General features: G+C 49.2%; 2 protein-coding genes across 4 annotated transcripts in view; one reads left to right on the top strand and one right to left on the bottom strand.

Annotated features, from left to right (window-relative positions):
* Positions 1-9,001, bottom strand: part of INTS11 (integrator complex subunit 11) — a 28,979-nt gene extending 19,978 nt beyond the window's left edge. The window contains exons 1-2 of one of the 2 annotated variants that reach the window (XM_051988844.1): positions 8,953-9,001; positions 7,563-7,700 (exon numbers count right to left, since the gene is read on the bottom strand). In XM_051988844.1, the coding sequence (XP_051844804.1) occupies positions 7,563-7,590 (28 nt within the window). In that variant the 5' untranslated portion in view covers positions 7,591-7,700; positions 8,953-9,001. Of the gene's footprint in view, positions 1-7,562; positions 7,701-8,909 lie in introns of both variants that reach the window. The other variant, XM_051988845.1, reaches the window with a different exon arrangement.
* Positions 9,002-9,125: 124 nt separating this feature from the next.
* CPTP (ceramide-1-phosphate transfer protein) lies at positions 9,126-15,307 on the top strand. Of its 2 annotated transcripts, XM_051988843.1 has the most exons (4): positions 9,126-9,213; positions 9,771-9,860; positions 11,457-11,591; positions 12,578-15,307. In XM_051988843.1, exons 3-4 carry the CDS (start codon positions 11,470-11,472, stop codon positions 13,098-13,100), a joined length of 645 nt encoding a protein of 214 aa, XP_051844803.1. In that variant the 5' UTR covers positions 9,126-9,213; positions 9,771-9,860; positions 11,457-11,469; the 3' UTR covers positions 13,101-15,307. The 2 variants fall into 2 exon arrangements, with proteins under 2 accessions (XP_051844803.1, XP_051844802.1); XM_051988842.1 differs by lacking the exon at positions 9,126-9,213 and having other exon boundaries at positions 9,652-9,860.
* The last annotated feature ends 1,746 nt before the right edge of the window (positions 15,308-17,053 follow it).

Genomic DNA, 17,053 nt, shown 5'->3' with positions numbered 1-17,053 from the left:
TTGCATTTTTGTTTTTCTTCCCGGGTTATTTTTTACCTTCTGAATCTAATTCTCCCTGTGCAACAAGAGTTCTGCACACATAGATTGTATCTAGGATATACTGAGACATGTTTAACATGTATAGGACTGTTTGCCATCTTGGGGAGGGGGGTGGAGGGAGAGAGGGGAAAAATCGGAACAGAAGTGAGTGCAAGGGATAATGCTATAAAAAATTACCTTGGCATGGGTTCTATCAATAAAAAGTTATTTAAAAAAAAAAAAAAGATCTACGGCATGACGGGCCAGTTCTGCGGGTTTTCTGGCCAACTGTGTCTCCAAGTTAGAATCCCAACAGTAAAGCCCGAATTCTCTGTTTGCTTGTTTACTTCCTGTGGGGAGGGCGAGGCTGAATGCTGGGTGACGACCAATTTTTCTGAGGAGGCTCAATGCAGCCAAGACATCACCCACCAACAAGAACATCTGGGGGGCTCAGCTTTGCCAGGTCACAGATGCCCTCGGCCCGTCAAGGGGAGTCTGTGGACTCCTCTGCAGAATAAGGTTTTTAAAGAACTGAATAAAATACTAACTTTCACCCGGATTGAGTGAAGATAAAAAAGCGGCATTTTCCCCAAACAAGTTCCCAGGACCACAGGCTATGAAACCTTGATGGAATCAGTCATGTGCCGGGCATCAGGCTAAGTGCTGAGGCTCTGACAAAGAGTGGAGATTCAAACCAAGGTGCACACAACCAGGTGCAGATGAAGGGGTGCAAAGGGGGCGGGCTTTAGCAGCCAGGAGGACTCAGTGGGAAAGCCTCCTGCAGGAGCTCCTGGGGGAGGATGGCCGGTCCCAGAAGACCTGGGTCACAGAGCCAGGGCAACACAAAGAGTGTGGGCAATCAGGGCACACACCACCCACAAGCAAACCAAGTCAGCAGCTCAGTGTCTGAGAGACCCAAAGACCCGGCCAGGAACTACGGCAAGGACCCACTACTTGACAAAAATTGCCGAAAATAGGCAAGCATTTCTGGCAGAAATTAGGGCTAGACCAACACGTCAAACCATACACCAAGAAAAACTCCAAATGGATAAATTGTTTAGATATTTAAAGTGACAAGTCAGAGGAGCAAGAAATGGCTCTTCAGATTTATGGATGTAGAAAGAGTTCATGACTAAACCAAGAATAGAGAATATCACACAAGATAAAAAGGACAGGTTTAACCAAATAAAATTTTAAAATTTTTGCACAAACAAATCTAATATAGTAGAAAATCAGAAGGGAAAAAGTAATTAAAGAGGGAAATCCTTTGTAACATCTGGTTCTTGTTAAAGATCTCATTTCCAAAACATACAGCATGTCTCAAAGGACTTAGCATAGTTTAAAACATTTTGGGACACCCTGTAAAAAAGAAACAATTCCCCCAAAATAGTCAAAAGGATATTAAAAAGGCAGGTTGCAAAGGACACAATTCAAATTGTTTATAATCATGTGAAAAATATTTGTCATTCACTAATTATTAGAGAAATGAAAATAATAACAATTCTACCTCATCCCCCTCAGACTGGCCAAGATGAGGGAAGGAAAATGGCCGAAGTTATAGGGCAATAGTTACATTAGTGCATTGTTGGTGGAGTTGTCAATTAGGCCAGCTATTCTGGAAAGTCATGAAAATGTGCATCTTCTTTCATCCAGCAATATCACTAAAAAAGATAAAGAGGAAAAGGAGTGATATGCACGGAATACACTTAGAGAAGATCTTTTTAGAGTCGTCTCAAAATTAAGGAGGTTCTCCTTAAAAGGGAGATGGTTAAACAAATTGTGGTTTATGAATGTAATGGGATTTTCTCATTCCATAAAAAATGAGTACAACAATTCCATAGGAAGCTTTATCAACTGATACAAAGCTAAGTGAGAAGAATTACGAGGAAATCTATTCAATGATAACTTATAAAAAACACTGAAAGATTTAGAATTTTGGCCAACAATAATAAGTACTACTAATACAAAAGAATGAAGATGAAATATACTATTCACTTTCTGACAAAAAAATGCAAAGTGAAATGCAGAGACATATATTTTCAGACATGGCTAATGTGGAAATTTATTGTGCCAGACTACGCAGCTATATGGGGGGATTTATTTGAGGAGAATTTTTAAAAAATGTTTACCAGACTAGAATGACAGGGAAAGATAATGGGGAATGTTGGAGGGGATGTGGGAAAACAGGGAAACTGATACATTGTTGGTGGAATTGTGAACACATCCAGCCATTCTGGAGAGCAATTTGGAACTATGCTCAAAAAGTTATCAAGCTGTGCATACCCTTTGATCCAGCAGTGTTTCTACTGGGCTTATACCCCAAAGAGATACTAAAGAAGGGAAAGGGACCTCTATGTGCCAAAATGTTTGTGGCGGCCCTGTTTGTAGTGGCTAGAAGCTGGAAAATGAAAGGATGTCCATCAATTGGAGAATGGTTGAGTAAATTGTGGTATATGAACATTATGGAATATTATTGTTCTGTAAGGAACGATCAGCAGGATGAATACAGAGAGGACTGGCGAGACTTGCTGAGTGAAATGAGCAGAACCAGGAGATCATTATATACCTCAACAATGATACTGTTTGAGGATGTATTCCGATGGAAGTGGACCTCTTCGATAAAGAGAGCCTTAATTGATCAAAGATGGACAGAAGCAGCTACACCCAGAGAAAGAACACTGGAAATGAATGTAAACTGCTTGCATTTATGTTTTTCCTCCCGGGTTATTTATACCTTCTGAATTCAATTCTCCCTGTGCAACAAGAAAACTATTTGGTTCTGCACACATATATTGTATCTAGGATATACTGCAACCCATTCAACATGTAAAGGACTCTTGCCATCTCGGGGAAGGGGTGGAGGGAGGGGGGGGTAAAATCGGAACAGAAATGAATGCAAGGGATAATGCTGTAAAAATTACCCTGGCATGCGTTCTATCAATAAAAAATTATTAAAAAAAAAAATGTTTACCAGAGGGAGTAGATGAAGAGAACATATTTAAAAATATTTTTTACTTGGGAAAAAATAAAACATGTAAAGAAAGTTATATAACTTTCTAGTGGCTAAGTCAGCAGTCTGATGACTTCATTTAATGCTGTTTTTCATATGCGATATGTAGATAAGAACAACACTGTATGAGAGGAGGTGAGTAGTAGGAGTAATTCAGGTTTGGTCTTTGGCAAGGAATAAATGACAAGTCAAAGGCCAGCATACCCAGACACTGAGCAAGGAAGGGAGAAGAATGTAGTTGGTGCCAGAATGATAGCGGAGGCAGAGGGAATGGGGGTCTGGGAATAAGGGTAAGGGTCATAAGGCATAAAGAAAAATGATGATATCAAAATTACGATCAGACAAGGAAATTTCGGAGTAAAGCTTGCCAAGGGTGTGACTGTCTCCAAATATAGCTTAGGTGTTCTAGAGAGGAGCCTGAAAAGACTGAAATCCTGCAAGATAGGTACTAAAGGGATTATGAATAAGGATACTGGAGACCCCTGGGATGAGGACAGGAGATGGGGGGAAAGACTTCCTCCCTCCAGTCACTGAGCCTCTCCCCGGGGAGACTCCTCATTTCCCGAAGCTCAACCATGAGGGGGGATGGGGGCCCACCTTCTTCCACCACTACCTTCCGCAAGCCATTTCCTCTAAGAAAAAGGAATCGTATCATGTCTGCTATCCAGAACTTCCATTCTTCTGACTCTTTTGCTGATGCAAGTAAAGATGAGGAGCTGCTTCCTGCTGGAACTGAGGATTATATCCATCTAAGAATTCAGCAGCAAAGGCAGGAAGACCCTCACTACCACCCAAGGGATGGCTGATGATTAAATAAAAAAATCTAGTGAAGGCATTCAAGAAGAAATTTGCCTGCACTGGTGCTGTTCTTAAGCATCCAGAATACAGAGAAGTCATTCAGCTACAGGGTGACCAGAGCAAGAACAGGCCCAGCTTGTCAAGATGACCAGCCGAAGGTTCGTGGGTTTCCAGTACCTGGGACTCACAGAGAAAGACTCCCTTCCATTAGGCTTCTGCACTGAATGTTCCCTAGAAGAGTAGCAAGACCCTAGGTGAGAGCCTTCCATCTGAAATGGTCGTCAGAGGGTTCCAGAACAACATTATTTTTGTTGTTACTTCCTTCAACAAATCTTGCACAATTCTGACATATATACAGGATCTATGCTCATTACAGGACAGCATTTAAAGCAGTAGATTGTTTCTATCAGATTGTGTTTTTTCAAGATCACCTACAAACAAAATAAGTCTCCTGAGATTTTGTATTCTCTGTACCTTTCAGGCAATTGTATAACTCTAGAAATGTGATCTAATACAGAATACCAGTTAGAAAAACCTGCCTAGTCCCTTCTTAAGTCTTCATTAAGGATGTCTTCTATGATTAGTGCACATGTTTAACCTACATTGGATTACTGCTGTCTAGGAGAGGAGGTGGGAGAAGGGAGAAAAATTTGGGACGCAAGATTTTGCAAGGATGAATCTTGAAAATTATCTTTGCATGTATTCTGAAAATAAAAAGCTAATATAAAAAATGGATTTCTTCAATGTATGGATGGAATATTCTCAGATTTTTATAGGAAAGGGAAAGCAGGTTTGTAAATCTTTCATTATTGATCGTTTTTAATTGTCTTCCCTATTTTTTCCTGGTACTTGGTATCCTCTCTCCTTTTAGATACCTCTCAGAATCATGTCATTTCCTGCAGAGACTTCATCCTTGGATGCTGTTTAGTCCCTCTTTGTTTTTCTGGTGCCCTTCAACTTCCTGATGTAATTAGTGCCAGAGACTGATTTTGAGTTCAAATGCAATGGCTCCATGGTCATCGATTTAAAAAAAGTTTGTTATGTTGATCTTCACAGAGCTTTTTAATTATGGGTCTATCTTATTTTCCTTCCACTTTCATCCTTAAATTAAGCTCCTGGGCTAATCTAGCTTGGTTCGGCTTTTGTAATATATTTTGTAAACTTTTTTTTTTTTACTTCTTTTGCTTCTCACTATTTTAGGAAGTACTTTGTACAATCTTCTGCCATTTCCATAGTGCTATTGGTGTTCACACACATTACACTTTAAAAAAAGCATTCATGAAACCCCACTGGAGGACAAATCGGAGGAGACAGCATTAACTACTGATCAATGGAAGGTGAGAAAAAGTCCTGATTATAGACACAGCTTCTTCCTATTCAAAGGTTGAAGATTGTATTGGTAATGTCTGGAGGGGCCTAAGAAGTCAAAGAAGTCAAGGAAAGGAATATGTCATATTTGCCAAAATATTCATAATGCTACTTTTTGTGGTAGCAAAAAACTGGAACCAATAGGTGACCATCAAATAGAGGCTGATTGAACTGTGATATGTGATACACATGACAAATTCATGAAAATCAGAAAAGCAGGAAAAGACTTGTATAAACAGATGCAAAGTAAGACGAACCAGGAAAACAGCCACAATGTCTAGGAACCTTGCAAACAAAAAGAACAATAAAACAAGCCCAAATGCTACAATTATAATGATCAGTCTTGGGTCCAGAGAAGAGATGATGAACTCCATCTCTCCTTCTGTGTGACACATAGGGGAAATGGGCGTGGGGTTTTGTAAATTCTATTAGCTATGGGCCCAGGTTAGTGCAGGTTGGTTTTCTTTGTCATAGAAGAAGTCTCATTTGGGAAGGACGAAACAAGAGTCATGGAATGAGCATTTCTGGGGTGCCTCCTATGTGCCAGGCACTGTTCTCAGCGATTTACAAAGAGCTCATTTGGTCCTCACAACAACACTGGCCATTAGGTGCTGCTATCACCCCCATTTTACAGTTGAGGAAACTGAGGCAGACTGAGGTTAAAGGGCTTGCCATGAGTTACCCAGCCACTAAGTATTTGAGGTCAGCTCCGCTACACCATCACATGCCTAAGGTACGTAACGTAAACACTGAAATAACTTCAAAATATTTTTCGAAAAAGGAAAAAATAAAAAAGGCATTTTAGTGTGAGGCTTCTGTATGAACAACTGGCCTGTGGACGCTCATCTTTTATCCTACATCATGGTTTGCACTTCTGCTTTCAAGCCCCTGAAGACCAACCCCCCACCCCCACCCCCGCTGATTCACTCAAGGGGCTTTCTAAGCTCCCCTTCTGCACTGACTCTGGTGCACAAACTGCTGTCGCTGCCCTGGCCAGCGCACATCCAAGGCTCCGAGGGTTCAGGGGATTAGTTTCCTCTGATGCTTCTCCTTCCTCTGCCAGCTACCACCCAACATCCACTTTCTGGTCTCCCCGACGGGGAGCAGCCGGGGCCCGGCAGGCTCCTTTCTTCCAGGATCGCATCCTCACTGGTCAAGGGACAAGGTCTCATGTATAAACCCTTAGCCACCAATGAATGATGACAGACAGTCTAACACTGAGGCTCAGTTTGCCCCCTTTTCCGCCACTGTCGCCAACACTACAGAAGAGGACCACACAAAGCCACAGGTTTGGGGGCATTTTCCCACCAGACTAGGAGCTCCACAAGGGTATCACCCAAACTCCCTATCTCCCCCAGCACCCAGCCCAGGCCTCTGCACACAGCTGGAGCTCAGCAGAGCCTCAGGGAAGGAGGGAGACGGCATCAATACTGACCAATGGGAGCTGAGAAAAAGTCCCGATCATAGGCCCAGCACCTTCCTATTCAAAGGCTGAAGATTGTACCCATCACGTCTGGAGGGCCTAAGAAGTCAAATCCCTTTAAGAGTCATTTTTAAAGATGTATCAAAAACTCAAAGAATCAATCCGGGAACAGAACTGTCTCAGAGAAGTCACATCGTTACACTGGACGTCCTGGTCCCTTCCTGCAAACTCAGTGGTGAGCACCCCCTAGTGGCGTGCTAGGGGCCCCGAACCACTTTACCTCCCCATGGAGAGCCGTGTCTCCCAAGGATGTTCTGTTACTGAATGTCTAAGCCCTGCTCTCCCTCCTCCCAGGAGGTGTCCTCGACTCCCACTCCGAGATAAGGGAAGCATTCACTGCCCTTCACAAGCTTGGCTCCAGTCCAACACGCATGGCCCCCTATTCTTCTGACCTGACATAGTCTCCCCCTTTAATCCCCAATTCACATCCCATTACCTCCTCCAGGAAGTCTTCTCTGATTCTTCCAGCTCTCTCCTCTGAATAATCTGCCCTAAAATGTTTTGCCCTCAAAATGAATTCTCTCTCACTGTCCTACATATTTTGGGGCTAATTTCCCACAATGCCAACTGTGTCCCTCCTGAGGGAAGAATTCCTTTTGCCAAAAGCCAAAGGAAAACATAAATCAGAAAAAAGTCTTGTTTATAACACTGCCCAGCAAAGGAAAGCATCAATGAGTCTCTAGTCACACACGCAGCTCCCCACCACTAATGGACACGTAAAAGTGTTCAAAATGAACTGAGCAAAGAACAAAGAGCTAACTTGTGTCTGATGTATTCTCTTGCAGAGAATATTCGAGCTTCCAAGTTCATTACTATAAAGTTTTGTTGATTTGACCTGGAAAACTTTTCTTCTTTTAAATCAAATTATTAACTTCTTTAACTTACCCAAGGGAGTGACTTTAATCTCTGGCATCTTGAGTGGTCAATTTCTCAGCGCTTCATCAGACTAGATCCAGGTCACCACAGAGCAACGTCTCCAAAGCACGGGTCTCTGAGGTTACACAGGTCTGGATGTCATAACTTCTAAAAGGAAAGAGACCGACACAGAAAGATGTAACTTTCTACAATGACTATGAAGTAGGGGCTGAGATGGGGATAAGCCCCCTCCCCAAACCGAGCAAGGTTTCCTCAGTTCTAGTTATTAGCTGAATTACTGGGGGGTCTGCCTTACTCTGAAGTCTCTGGAGGGTAAAGCATACCACTATCACTATCTTAACCTTGGAGACGATTCTAGATCCTAAATCACTTGATTTCTTTCTTCCTTTTTAAAATAGGGGGCACCAAAATTGTACAGCCCAGCTCCCTCAGAGGGCTTACACGGGGAAGGAACCTTAGAAATCACCAGAGCCACAAAGATAATGGGGTAGTAAAGCACAAGTCTTGAGTGTGAAGGCTTTGAGGGCCTAATCCACTGCTTTACCCAGTACATCATCACACTTCCTCTTTACGTGGCTGTTGCACAGGAAGCTACAAGAAATAACTACGACTAGTTATAGTCAGGGGGTGTTTTCCTGCCTCAAAAATAACTTAAGAAAGATATAATAGCCATCCCTTGAAATACAGCCTCCTCCTGGGCAACGTGGCCCCGGAGTAGCTGCAGCAGAAGCCGCTTCTCAAAAGAGCTTCGACAAATCATACAGAAAGCAACGTAGCATCAAGGGATCTGGGTTCAAATCTTGGCTCTGCTACCTACTACCTGTGGGACTCTGCGCAAGTCACTCTCTGAGCCGGGAGACGGGTCTAGTCCCTGACTGGCTGGCCGTAAGCAAATTTCACAACATCTCGGGGACTCAGTCTCCTCATTTGTAAAGTGGGGCAGGAAGAGAAAGATGTGTGAGAAGCTTTTAAGGGCCCTTCTAGCCCTAAACTCTATGATGCCAGAATGGAGTCCCCCGAGCTCTCCGGCACTGCGATCCAAAGCCACGGCAGGCTCTGCTGGGAGATCCCTAGGCCAAGCCCAAGCCACTGGTCCAGGAGGCCGCCCGAGCTTGCAGAGCATTGCTCGCCCGTGGTGACGTCACTCGCCCGCAGACAACGGGCAGGTAAGGATGGAGTTCACGGCGCCCGCCCGAGGGAAACTAACCCTTCGGCGCCCCCCGCCCCCACCCCGGGCACGGCGCCGCTGAAGACGGAGCCAAGGCGGAGTGAGACTTCCAGGCTCCGAGGGGAAATCCGCCGGCCCTCCTCTCCCCATTCCCGCGGCGAGGGCCCCCAATTTTTCCCTCTCCCCACCTCAGCCCTCCACGAGCCAACCCGCACAAGCTTCCGTACTCACAGCGAGCACCAAGGCCCTGCGCTTGCGCGAGAGGCGGGAACAGCGGCAATGACTCGAAGCCATTGCGCAGGCGCAACTCCAGCCTATGAGCCGGCCTCCCTGAGCCAAGGACCCGCCCTCCTGGGCCGGCGCTCTCTGCCCGCTTTCCTTTGGATACCGTCGCAGCCAATCAGGCGGGGGCGGGGACTCGGGGGCGGGACTTGGCGGTGATTGGAAGGGATTGAGGACGGGTCGGGAACCTGCAGTCTAAGGAAGCTTCAGGTGAGTAAGGTGCAGGTGAGAGTGAGGAGGTGGGCCGGGCCGGGTGGGAGGGGGCGGGAGCCGGCTCTGAGATGCCGGGGAATCGGGGTGCTGCAGGCGGGCGTTAGCTTTGCTTGGGGGGGCTGTCTAAATCAAGAGCCGGGGTCATGAGGTCCCCCACCTCCAGACTCCCCCGCGCTGCCGGGGAAGGGACCCCGAGTCACGGTCCAGGGGCGCCACTCACTGTCCAGACGCGCCGGGTGACCTCCGAGCCTCAGTTTCCCCGTCTGTCAGGGGGTTGCCGTTGAAATAAAGGGTTCAGACTTTAACATCATGATTGCTAATTGCACTTACGTATTTATAGTTATGACTATGTGTTTATACTGCATGTATTTTTACATGTTGCATATATGCATATTTCCTGTGCATCCATTTGCATACACTTAGGGATTCTTCTGTGAGGTAGGCATTTTATGCATCGGACAGCATGAGAGGGTCCGCAGCCTTCCCAGGCCGCCTGGCCATCTCAGCCCAGATGCAGAGCTGATGTTCTGCCCCTCTTGTGTCTGCTTTTCAAGGATGTGACTCTAGGACCCAGAGGCAGCGACAGAAGCACCAGGAATAAGAGCCTGGGATCCCCTCCCCGTGACCTTGCCCATCTCTCTCTGGTGAGTGAGCCCTGCTGTGTCACTGTGGTTGGGTCTGCTTCCTTCCCTGGAAGGGGCACAGGAGCCCCTGCAGGCCGCCCTGTGCTGAGTCAGAGGCTGCCCCTCGAGGTTTATTGTGGCTCGTGGGAAGTGATGGATTAAAGGAAGGGGAGAGTGAGCTGGGGGCCGCTGCTGGTGCCTTCAGAGCCTTTCTGTGAGCCAGGCAGACGCCCTCGGGAGCCGCCTTCCAGGCTGTGTGTCCGCTCTTCCCCTCCCCGCTCCCTTCCTCCTTCCTGCTCCTCATCCCCGACCTTGAGACTGACAAATATTTACAGCAGAAGCATAATCATAACAGAGTCAGGGCCACGTCCGGAGGGGGTGTGGGCCCTACCTCTCAGGGACTGAGCCAGGCCCCTCCGTCTCAGCTGTGTGTAACCGCAGCCGCTCAGCCTGCGCAAAACCTTTCGGTTTCCTTTTCTCTGTCTGGTGGAGACGGGGCCAAGGATCAGGAAACCCCACCAGCATTTTCCTTCTCGGGCCGGTTTCGTTCTCCGTCGGGAGGAAGCACAAAGCTACTTGCACGGTGCCTCCGTGTGCCGTTGAGCACTAAGCCGTCTGAGCTGGGAGAGAAGTGGACTGTAGCGGACAATAGGTCGCCTACGGATCCTCATCCCAGGGTCTCATTTTACAGATAGGAGAACTGAGAACCGGAGGGAAAACAGTCAGCAGCTAAGAGTCAATGAGGTCGCCTAACTCCCAGCATCAAGACCTTTCATTGGCCGCCCTCCATCTCCCCGTCTCTGGAATCATCTACTTTTGGTCCCCATTCCTAAATCTGTTCTCGTCCTCCTTTGTTGACCTTAATCACGCAGGGCAGCCGTCAGAAGTCATACTGAGGGGGAGCTAGCTAGAGCCCCAGGCCTGAAGTCAGGAGGACCTGAGTTCGAATTTGGCCTCAGACACTTAACACGTCCTGGCTGTGTGACCCTGGGCAAGTCACTTAACCCCAATTGCCTCTAAAAAAGTCACACTGAATGGCAGCTTTGTGTTCTGGGCCACACTGGGTAATCAGGAGACCCAAAAGTGTGAGACGTGAGCTTCCGTTAGAGAGCTCATAGTCTGGGGATAAGGGAACCACTCACGGCTAACAAACTGGAGCATCACAAACAGCCCTTAGCTCTGTGGAAAGCTTCGGCATGAGTGGTTACCTCCCTCCCCTCCTTCCTACCTTCCTGTGCATCAGAGACAATCTCTATTGTCTGAATAATTTCTGGTCCATTCCCTGTTCCGCCCAGGAAATTGGACTCAGTTCTAGCATGGAAAGATGCGAGGGTAGGCAAGGAATGCAGGTTCCCGGGAAATTCCAGGGCAGGGCCCATTTTCCAGGTGGGCCCCTCCCATCAGCCTGGTCCAGCCACTGGCAGAGTGGGCGAGCGGGCTGGCCTTGGTGAGGCTTCTTGGGAGCCAGCTGATAGGGCATTAGATAGGGCTCCTGAAGCAGCCGGGCTGAGTCAGAGCAGCTGCGGAGAAACAGGATTTATTGCCTCGGGTCTTCCGTCCCAGCCAGTCCTCCTAGGCCGGACGCGTGATCACCCAGAGACCCTCCCTGTGTTTCAGGTTGCGGGGGGCCATGGCTGATGAGCAGGCTGACTTTAACCTGAAGGTCGTGCTGGTCAGCTTCAAGCAATGCCTGAACGAAAAAGAAGAGGTTCTCATGGACCCCTATATTACTGGCTGGAAAGGACTGGTCAGGTGAGTGGTGGGTCTGCGGGCCGGGGGGAGCTCGTGCTGCTGGGGCTCCTGGGTGACATTCCAGGCGGGAGTGGGGGTGACCTGAGTTCAGATCCAGACTCAGACCCTTACTGTCTGCGTGACCCTGAGAAACTCACATGTTTGCCTCTGTTTCCTCATCTGCAAAATGGGCATAGTAATAGAATGTGCCTACTGGGTAGCCCAGATGAGCTAACTATAAAGCGTTTAGTGCAGTGCCTGGCAGGCAGTGCTCTACAGACTGAGCTGTCGTTATTCTCTTGTGTGGGGAGGAGGCCACACATGTCCTTGGGGGGGAGGGGGGGAGGCCCGAGTGTCACACGGCCTCTATGGGAAGAGGCTTCGAGGTGAGGGCCACCAACGTGGGCAGGCTTGGCGGGGCAGCGGCTCCACATTCCTTCCAAGTATTTTACAACACCAGGGACTGGATTCTCCGCTGGCCCGGAGGCTCGGCATGTAGGCACACATAGGGGAGCCCTCCTAGCGTGTTAGGTGCCCCAGGGTATGGCTGAGGGGCTGGCCCGAGGGGCCCTGCTTTCCTGGCACCATACCGGCGGTCCGAGCAGTCACTGCGCCCCCTTCCCGGGAGAGGGAAGCAGCTGCACAAGGTTGGGCTGTTTTGATTTTGGAAGTGGCGTTTTGCTTTAGAATTTAGATGACCTGTGTCCCTCAAGTATTTTCTATTGTTACTGTGGGTGACCCTTGCCCTGAGCACCAGAATACCTGCTTTGCCACTGCCCACTCCCTCCCTGGTTGCTTCAGCTGATTGTGTTTCTGTGGCAATCTGGCCCAGCGATCCCCTTGGGATAGAACCTTTGCCCTCGGCTCTTGGCAGGCTGGAATGGGCCCCTTTCCCCAGTGGGAGAACCAGGCCCCCTTTTCCCAGTGGGGAGCTGGCCCCTCTCAGAGAGTTGCCGAGACAAGGTTCCTCCGGCCCAGCGACGCTGTGTTTGGTCTTGAAAATGCAGGTTCCTGAACAACCTCGGCACCATCTTCTCCTTCATCTCCAAGGACGTGATCGCCAAAATCCAGATCATGGAGAGGTTCCGCAGCAGCGACCAGAAGGACCACTACGCCAGCCTTCAGGCCATGGTGCAGTACGAGATGGAGAATAAGCTGGTGGACCTCCAGAAGCGCTCCGAGCACCCCGAGTCCGGCTGCCGCACCATCCTCCGCCTGCACCGGGCCCTGCACTGGCTGCAGATGTTCCTGGAGGGGCTCAGGACTAGCCAGGAGGACTGCAAGACCTCGGTGCTCTGCACGGACTCCTACAACACCACCCTGGCCAACTACCACCCCTGGCTCATCCGCAAGGCCGTCACGGTGGCCTTCTGCACGCTGCCCTCCCGGAACGCCTTCCTGGAGACCATGAACGTGGGTCCCCCCGAGGAGGCCGTGGAGATGCTGAACGAAGCCATGCCCTTCATCTGCCAGGTCTACCAGATCACCCAGAAACTCTTCGAGGAGCACACCCTGCTGGACCTTCCCTAGCGGGGGGAGGCGGGCCCAGGCGACCCTCCCGCTCTCAGCAGCCAGTGGAGAAAACCCTCCCAGCGCGTGCCCTCCCCGCTGCTTCAGCCCCGCTCGGAATCCTCGTTTCCTCTTGCCCGTTTCCGCCGAGCTTGGCCTTGGCCGTCACGGAGCTGAGAATCGGCCTTTGGAGGAACCGTTGGTGATCCCTGGAGGTCACTGGCAACCAGAAGGCCCGGTTTGTGTCTGAGGGGGCTGGTTTCAGCTCCTCCCGATCCACCTACCGCCTGAAGCATCAGAAATAATGAGAGTAAAATCATGTAGCCTCTGGGGAAGTCCTGAACTCTGCCCTCACTCTCCTAATCAAAAGCAGAAGGGAAGAAACTTGGGATAATTTAAAAAATATTTTCTTTAATTTTGAATCACACTACAGTGTCCAGGTGCACACAAGAAGTCCATAGAATTAACGTTCGCCTATTCTGATTCCCACTTCTTCATCCCCTGCAAAAAGATACATTTTCATATCTAAATAGGGAGGTGGGCGGAAGAGGAGAAGCCTTCTTCTAGTCCAGGGAGCATCGTCATAATTTCTGACTCCTTTGTCTCGTCTCTGAGATGTTCTTTAGTGGAATGGAAAGCACAGGGTGAGTTGCAGCTATGTCAGGGGCAAAATCCTTTATTTCCTTTCCAGCCTCTCTTAAGGAAAACTTTATACGTGTCCATCTAATTCAACTAGCAGAGTTTAGCAGCTCCTGCTCACGGGTCTCTAGCAAGGCAAGCCCAACCTGCAGAGGATTTCCCCCAAAGCACCGGTGTGTCCCTCTGGGGTCTCACCAAAGGCAGTGCTGGCATCTGAAGCCCTGCCGGGATTTTGTGGCACCCGGGCCCTGGGTCAGTGCTGAATTATGACAGGCCGGCTCAAATCAGCTGAAGAGGTTGGGTGAGGGGTGCCCTTGATATCAGGGCCTGTTCCCACCTACTCTGTCTGAGACCTTGGCCCTCTCCCGATAAAGAGGATTCTGCCTCTCATCCATGGACAGGATTCCTGTCCAGCTCTCCTGCAGGGTATTATTGAAGTTTTTGAAATTATTATTGAAATCTTTTGAAATATTATTGCAATTATTGAAATTAAGTATTGAAATCCTGGTAGCTGCTGGGAACCTGTGTTAACGTCCAGTTTGCTCCCCAGGCAGAGACTCAGCCTGAGGTGCTGATTGAGCACTTTCTTTAGAGGGCTCCTCCTTCAGAGCAGCAACATACCTATTCCTAAGTGGTGCTCCCTCCTAAGTGGTGCTCCCTGGGACTACCTCCCTCCTGGGAATCACACCCCCCAAGTGAAGGTCTCCCCGGAAAACCCATAACGGTTACCTCCAAGCCCATGTAACGTGCTCCCTCCCCAAGTCAGTTTCTTCTGTAAGATGTGAGAAATGGGGAACCCCCCCTTCTGAGAGAGACTTTAAAATGCTGCTTGCAGGGCCATGTGCTACTCTAAGCAAACCCCCCAAGTTCCAAGGGCCACGTTTCCCACCCTGGTTTTCAGACAGGACTTCATCTGGCTTTGGCTTCTGTTACCGTCAGTGTATGTAGTGAGCCCCCCAAGGAGCGCCGCTCCTCTGTCCGATGGGCTGGGTAGCCATCCTTCCTCACCTGGCCTGGCTCTAGGGCCCTCTTCTCACCTATGCCCAGCTGGGTTCCCCAGCCACTCTCCTTTCCAGTATCACCCTCCTGATCCACAAGGTTCTGCCACCATCTGGGAAGAAAACCCGGGGTGAGGGGCCTCTGTCCCCTGTCCTGCCTCTCGGAGCGTGGCAGCAGCCCTGGGCGGAGAGGAGGGCCGGAAGGTTGGAAGCAGGGGCTGCTGTCTCCCTGTGCCCCAATCCCTCCCTCCTCAGAAATGGAAGCGCTCGGCCTCCTTTCATGATGGGAGCGAGGGGCCTCTCCTGGCCCCGTCGCCCACGTGGCACCGGGTTTGCTGGTATGGACGGTATACCGACATTGGTCTTCTGACCTGCACTGTAACTGGGGGGAGGGACAGGAAGGGTTACCTCAGTGTCGCCCCCTAAATTTCCCACTGCCGCCGGCTCCACATTCCCTGGAAGACGGACTTTCGGCAGTTCTGCCCCTTTGGGTGACGTGTATGCAGCAGGACCTGTGGCTTCATTCCTTGTGGGGAAGAATCATAATAGATGTGATTATTTTTGCATTTAAAATAAATCATACTTGGTGGATGGAAGTGTACTGAGTGCTTGAATGCGTAGGAGAGCCGTTGCCGGTGGGGCCAGGTGTCAGCCAGGCTCCCGGAGGCCTTTCAGAGCCACCCCCAAAGACTCCACTAGAGGGGGCAGTGACAGTGCAGAGAACAGAGACTCCCCCCTGCCTGGGGTCCGAGGACGCTGTCCCACCACCTTCAGCTGGAAATAATCGCCTATTTAGGTGACCACAAACGAGCACAAGCTTCAAAATGTGATTGGTTTTCTGCACCAGTTTGGAGTTATGGAGGCAAAAAATGGTAAGCACTAAATGAATGAATCGGAAAGAATACCATGACATTACCCCAGGAGGTCACCACACTTTGGGGGGGTTGTTATTGAAAGGGGTTCATGGAACGAAAACCTTTGGTGTCCCATCCTGTCTTATTGGCTTACCAGCTGTGTGACTCTGGGCAAGTCACTTTACTTCAGCCATAGTTTGCTTATCTATACAGCAGCAATAATAATAATGTCTGCCTGTGGGAGGATCAGATGAGATTATAATTGTGATTATAATTATGCTTATAATTCAAAGTCATACAGCTAGCGTGAGCACTGGGATCAGAATCCAGATATCCTCCTTTATATCCCACCGCCTACTAGTAGGCCATCAAACTCATAAACTATCACCTTCCTCACTTGGGTGATTTGTGCCAATGTCATACAAGGAAGTCATCCAGTCTGCTGAAGCCTCCACAGATGAGTGATCCTCCCACTTCGGAGGCTGCACCCTCCACTCCGGGACAGCTCTCCTTATCAAAAAGCTGGTCCTGGGTATTAATGGAGCCCAAATCTGAGTCCCAGCTCCCCCCAGCCACAGGTTCTGGCTCTGCTGCCTGGGGCCAAACCAAAAAAAGCCTCATTAATCCTTCATCCATGTGCCGGCACTTCAGATACTGGAAGGTATCTGTCCTCTCCCATCTCCATCTCAACCCGCACTTCTCTCTGAGCCCATTCTGTCCAGTCCCATCATCATTATGTAACAGACTCAAAGCCCATCAGCATCCTGGCCGCCCTCTTCAGGAGCCCTCAGTTTATCAACATCCTTCCTACACTCCAACACCAGAAGTGACCCCCAAAGTTATGCTAGGATCCTTCCCTTCCTATATAACCACCTACATTGTGAGCACATTTCTCATCCTTGATCTGGGTGCTCTCAGTCACTAATTCCTTATTAACGCTACAGCCTGAGGGTCCTGAAGTCCTGGGAGCTCCCATCCGGTTAAGGAGCTCATCCCACATCCTCCAGTCCACTTATTACGTCTTTCAGTTATAGATTAAGAAAAGTGCTTTGGAACTGGCTTGGTGGAGGCCATCATCCAAAGGCCAACATTCCATTCTTCTTCCTTCCTGGCAGGATATGGGATCCTCCCAGCCACCCAAGGGCCCCGCCCAGCATTAGAATCTAGGCAGCAAGGGAGCGTGTTTGGAACAAGCTTTTGGGGCTGTGAGTCTACCCTCCAAGGTAAGGAGAAGCGAAGGCATCTCTGGGCCACGGAAGACCTTAAACCTGTTTCTGGATCTTGGAGTCCGAGGCTTTCCGGCTCTCTCTGACACGGCCTGGCCCCTCTCTCTCCTGCCCTGATATTTCCCATTAGGCTAATAATGCCTTGCCTCCTGTGGGCACCAGCAAGAATGCTTTTTTCAGGAACATTGCCTGTCACCACTGTTCTTCCATCCCCCAGCTTAGATGTTTGGCTGATGCTCCTCCTGGCTGGGTCTTGG

The sequence above is a fragment of the Antechinus flavipes genome, chromosome 3 (assembly GCF_016432865.1).
Source record: "Antechinus flavipes isolate AdamAnt ecotype Samford, QLD, Australia chromosome 3, AdamAnt_v2, whole genome shotgun sequence".
Classification (NCBI taxonomy): Eukaryota; Metazoa; Chordata; class Mammalia; order Dasyuromorphia; family Dasyuridae; genus Antechinus; species Antechinus flavipes.
Note: the sequence above shows the minus strand (reverse complement) of the source record. Positions and strands in the feature narration are given on the sequence as shown.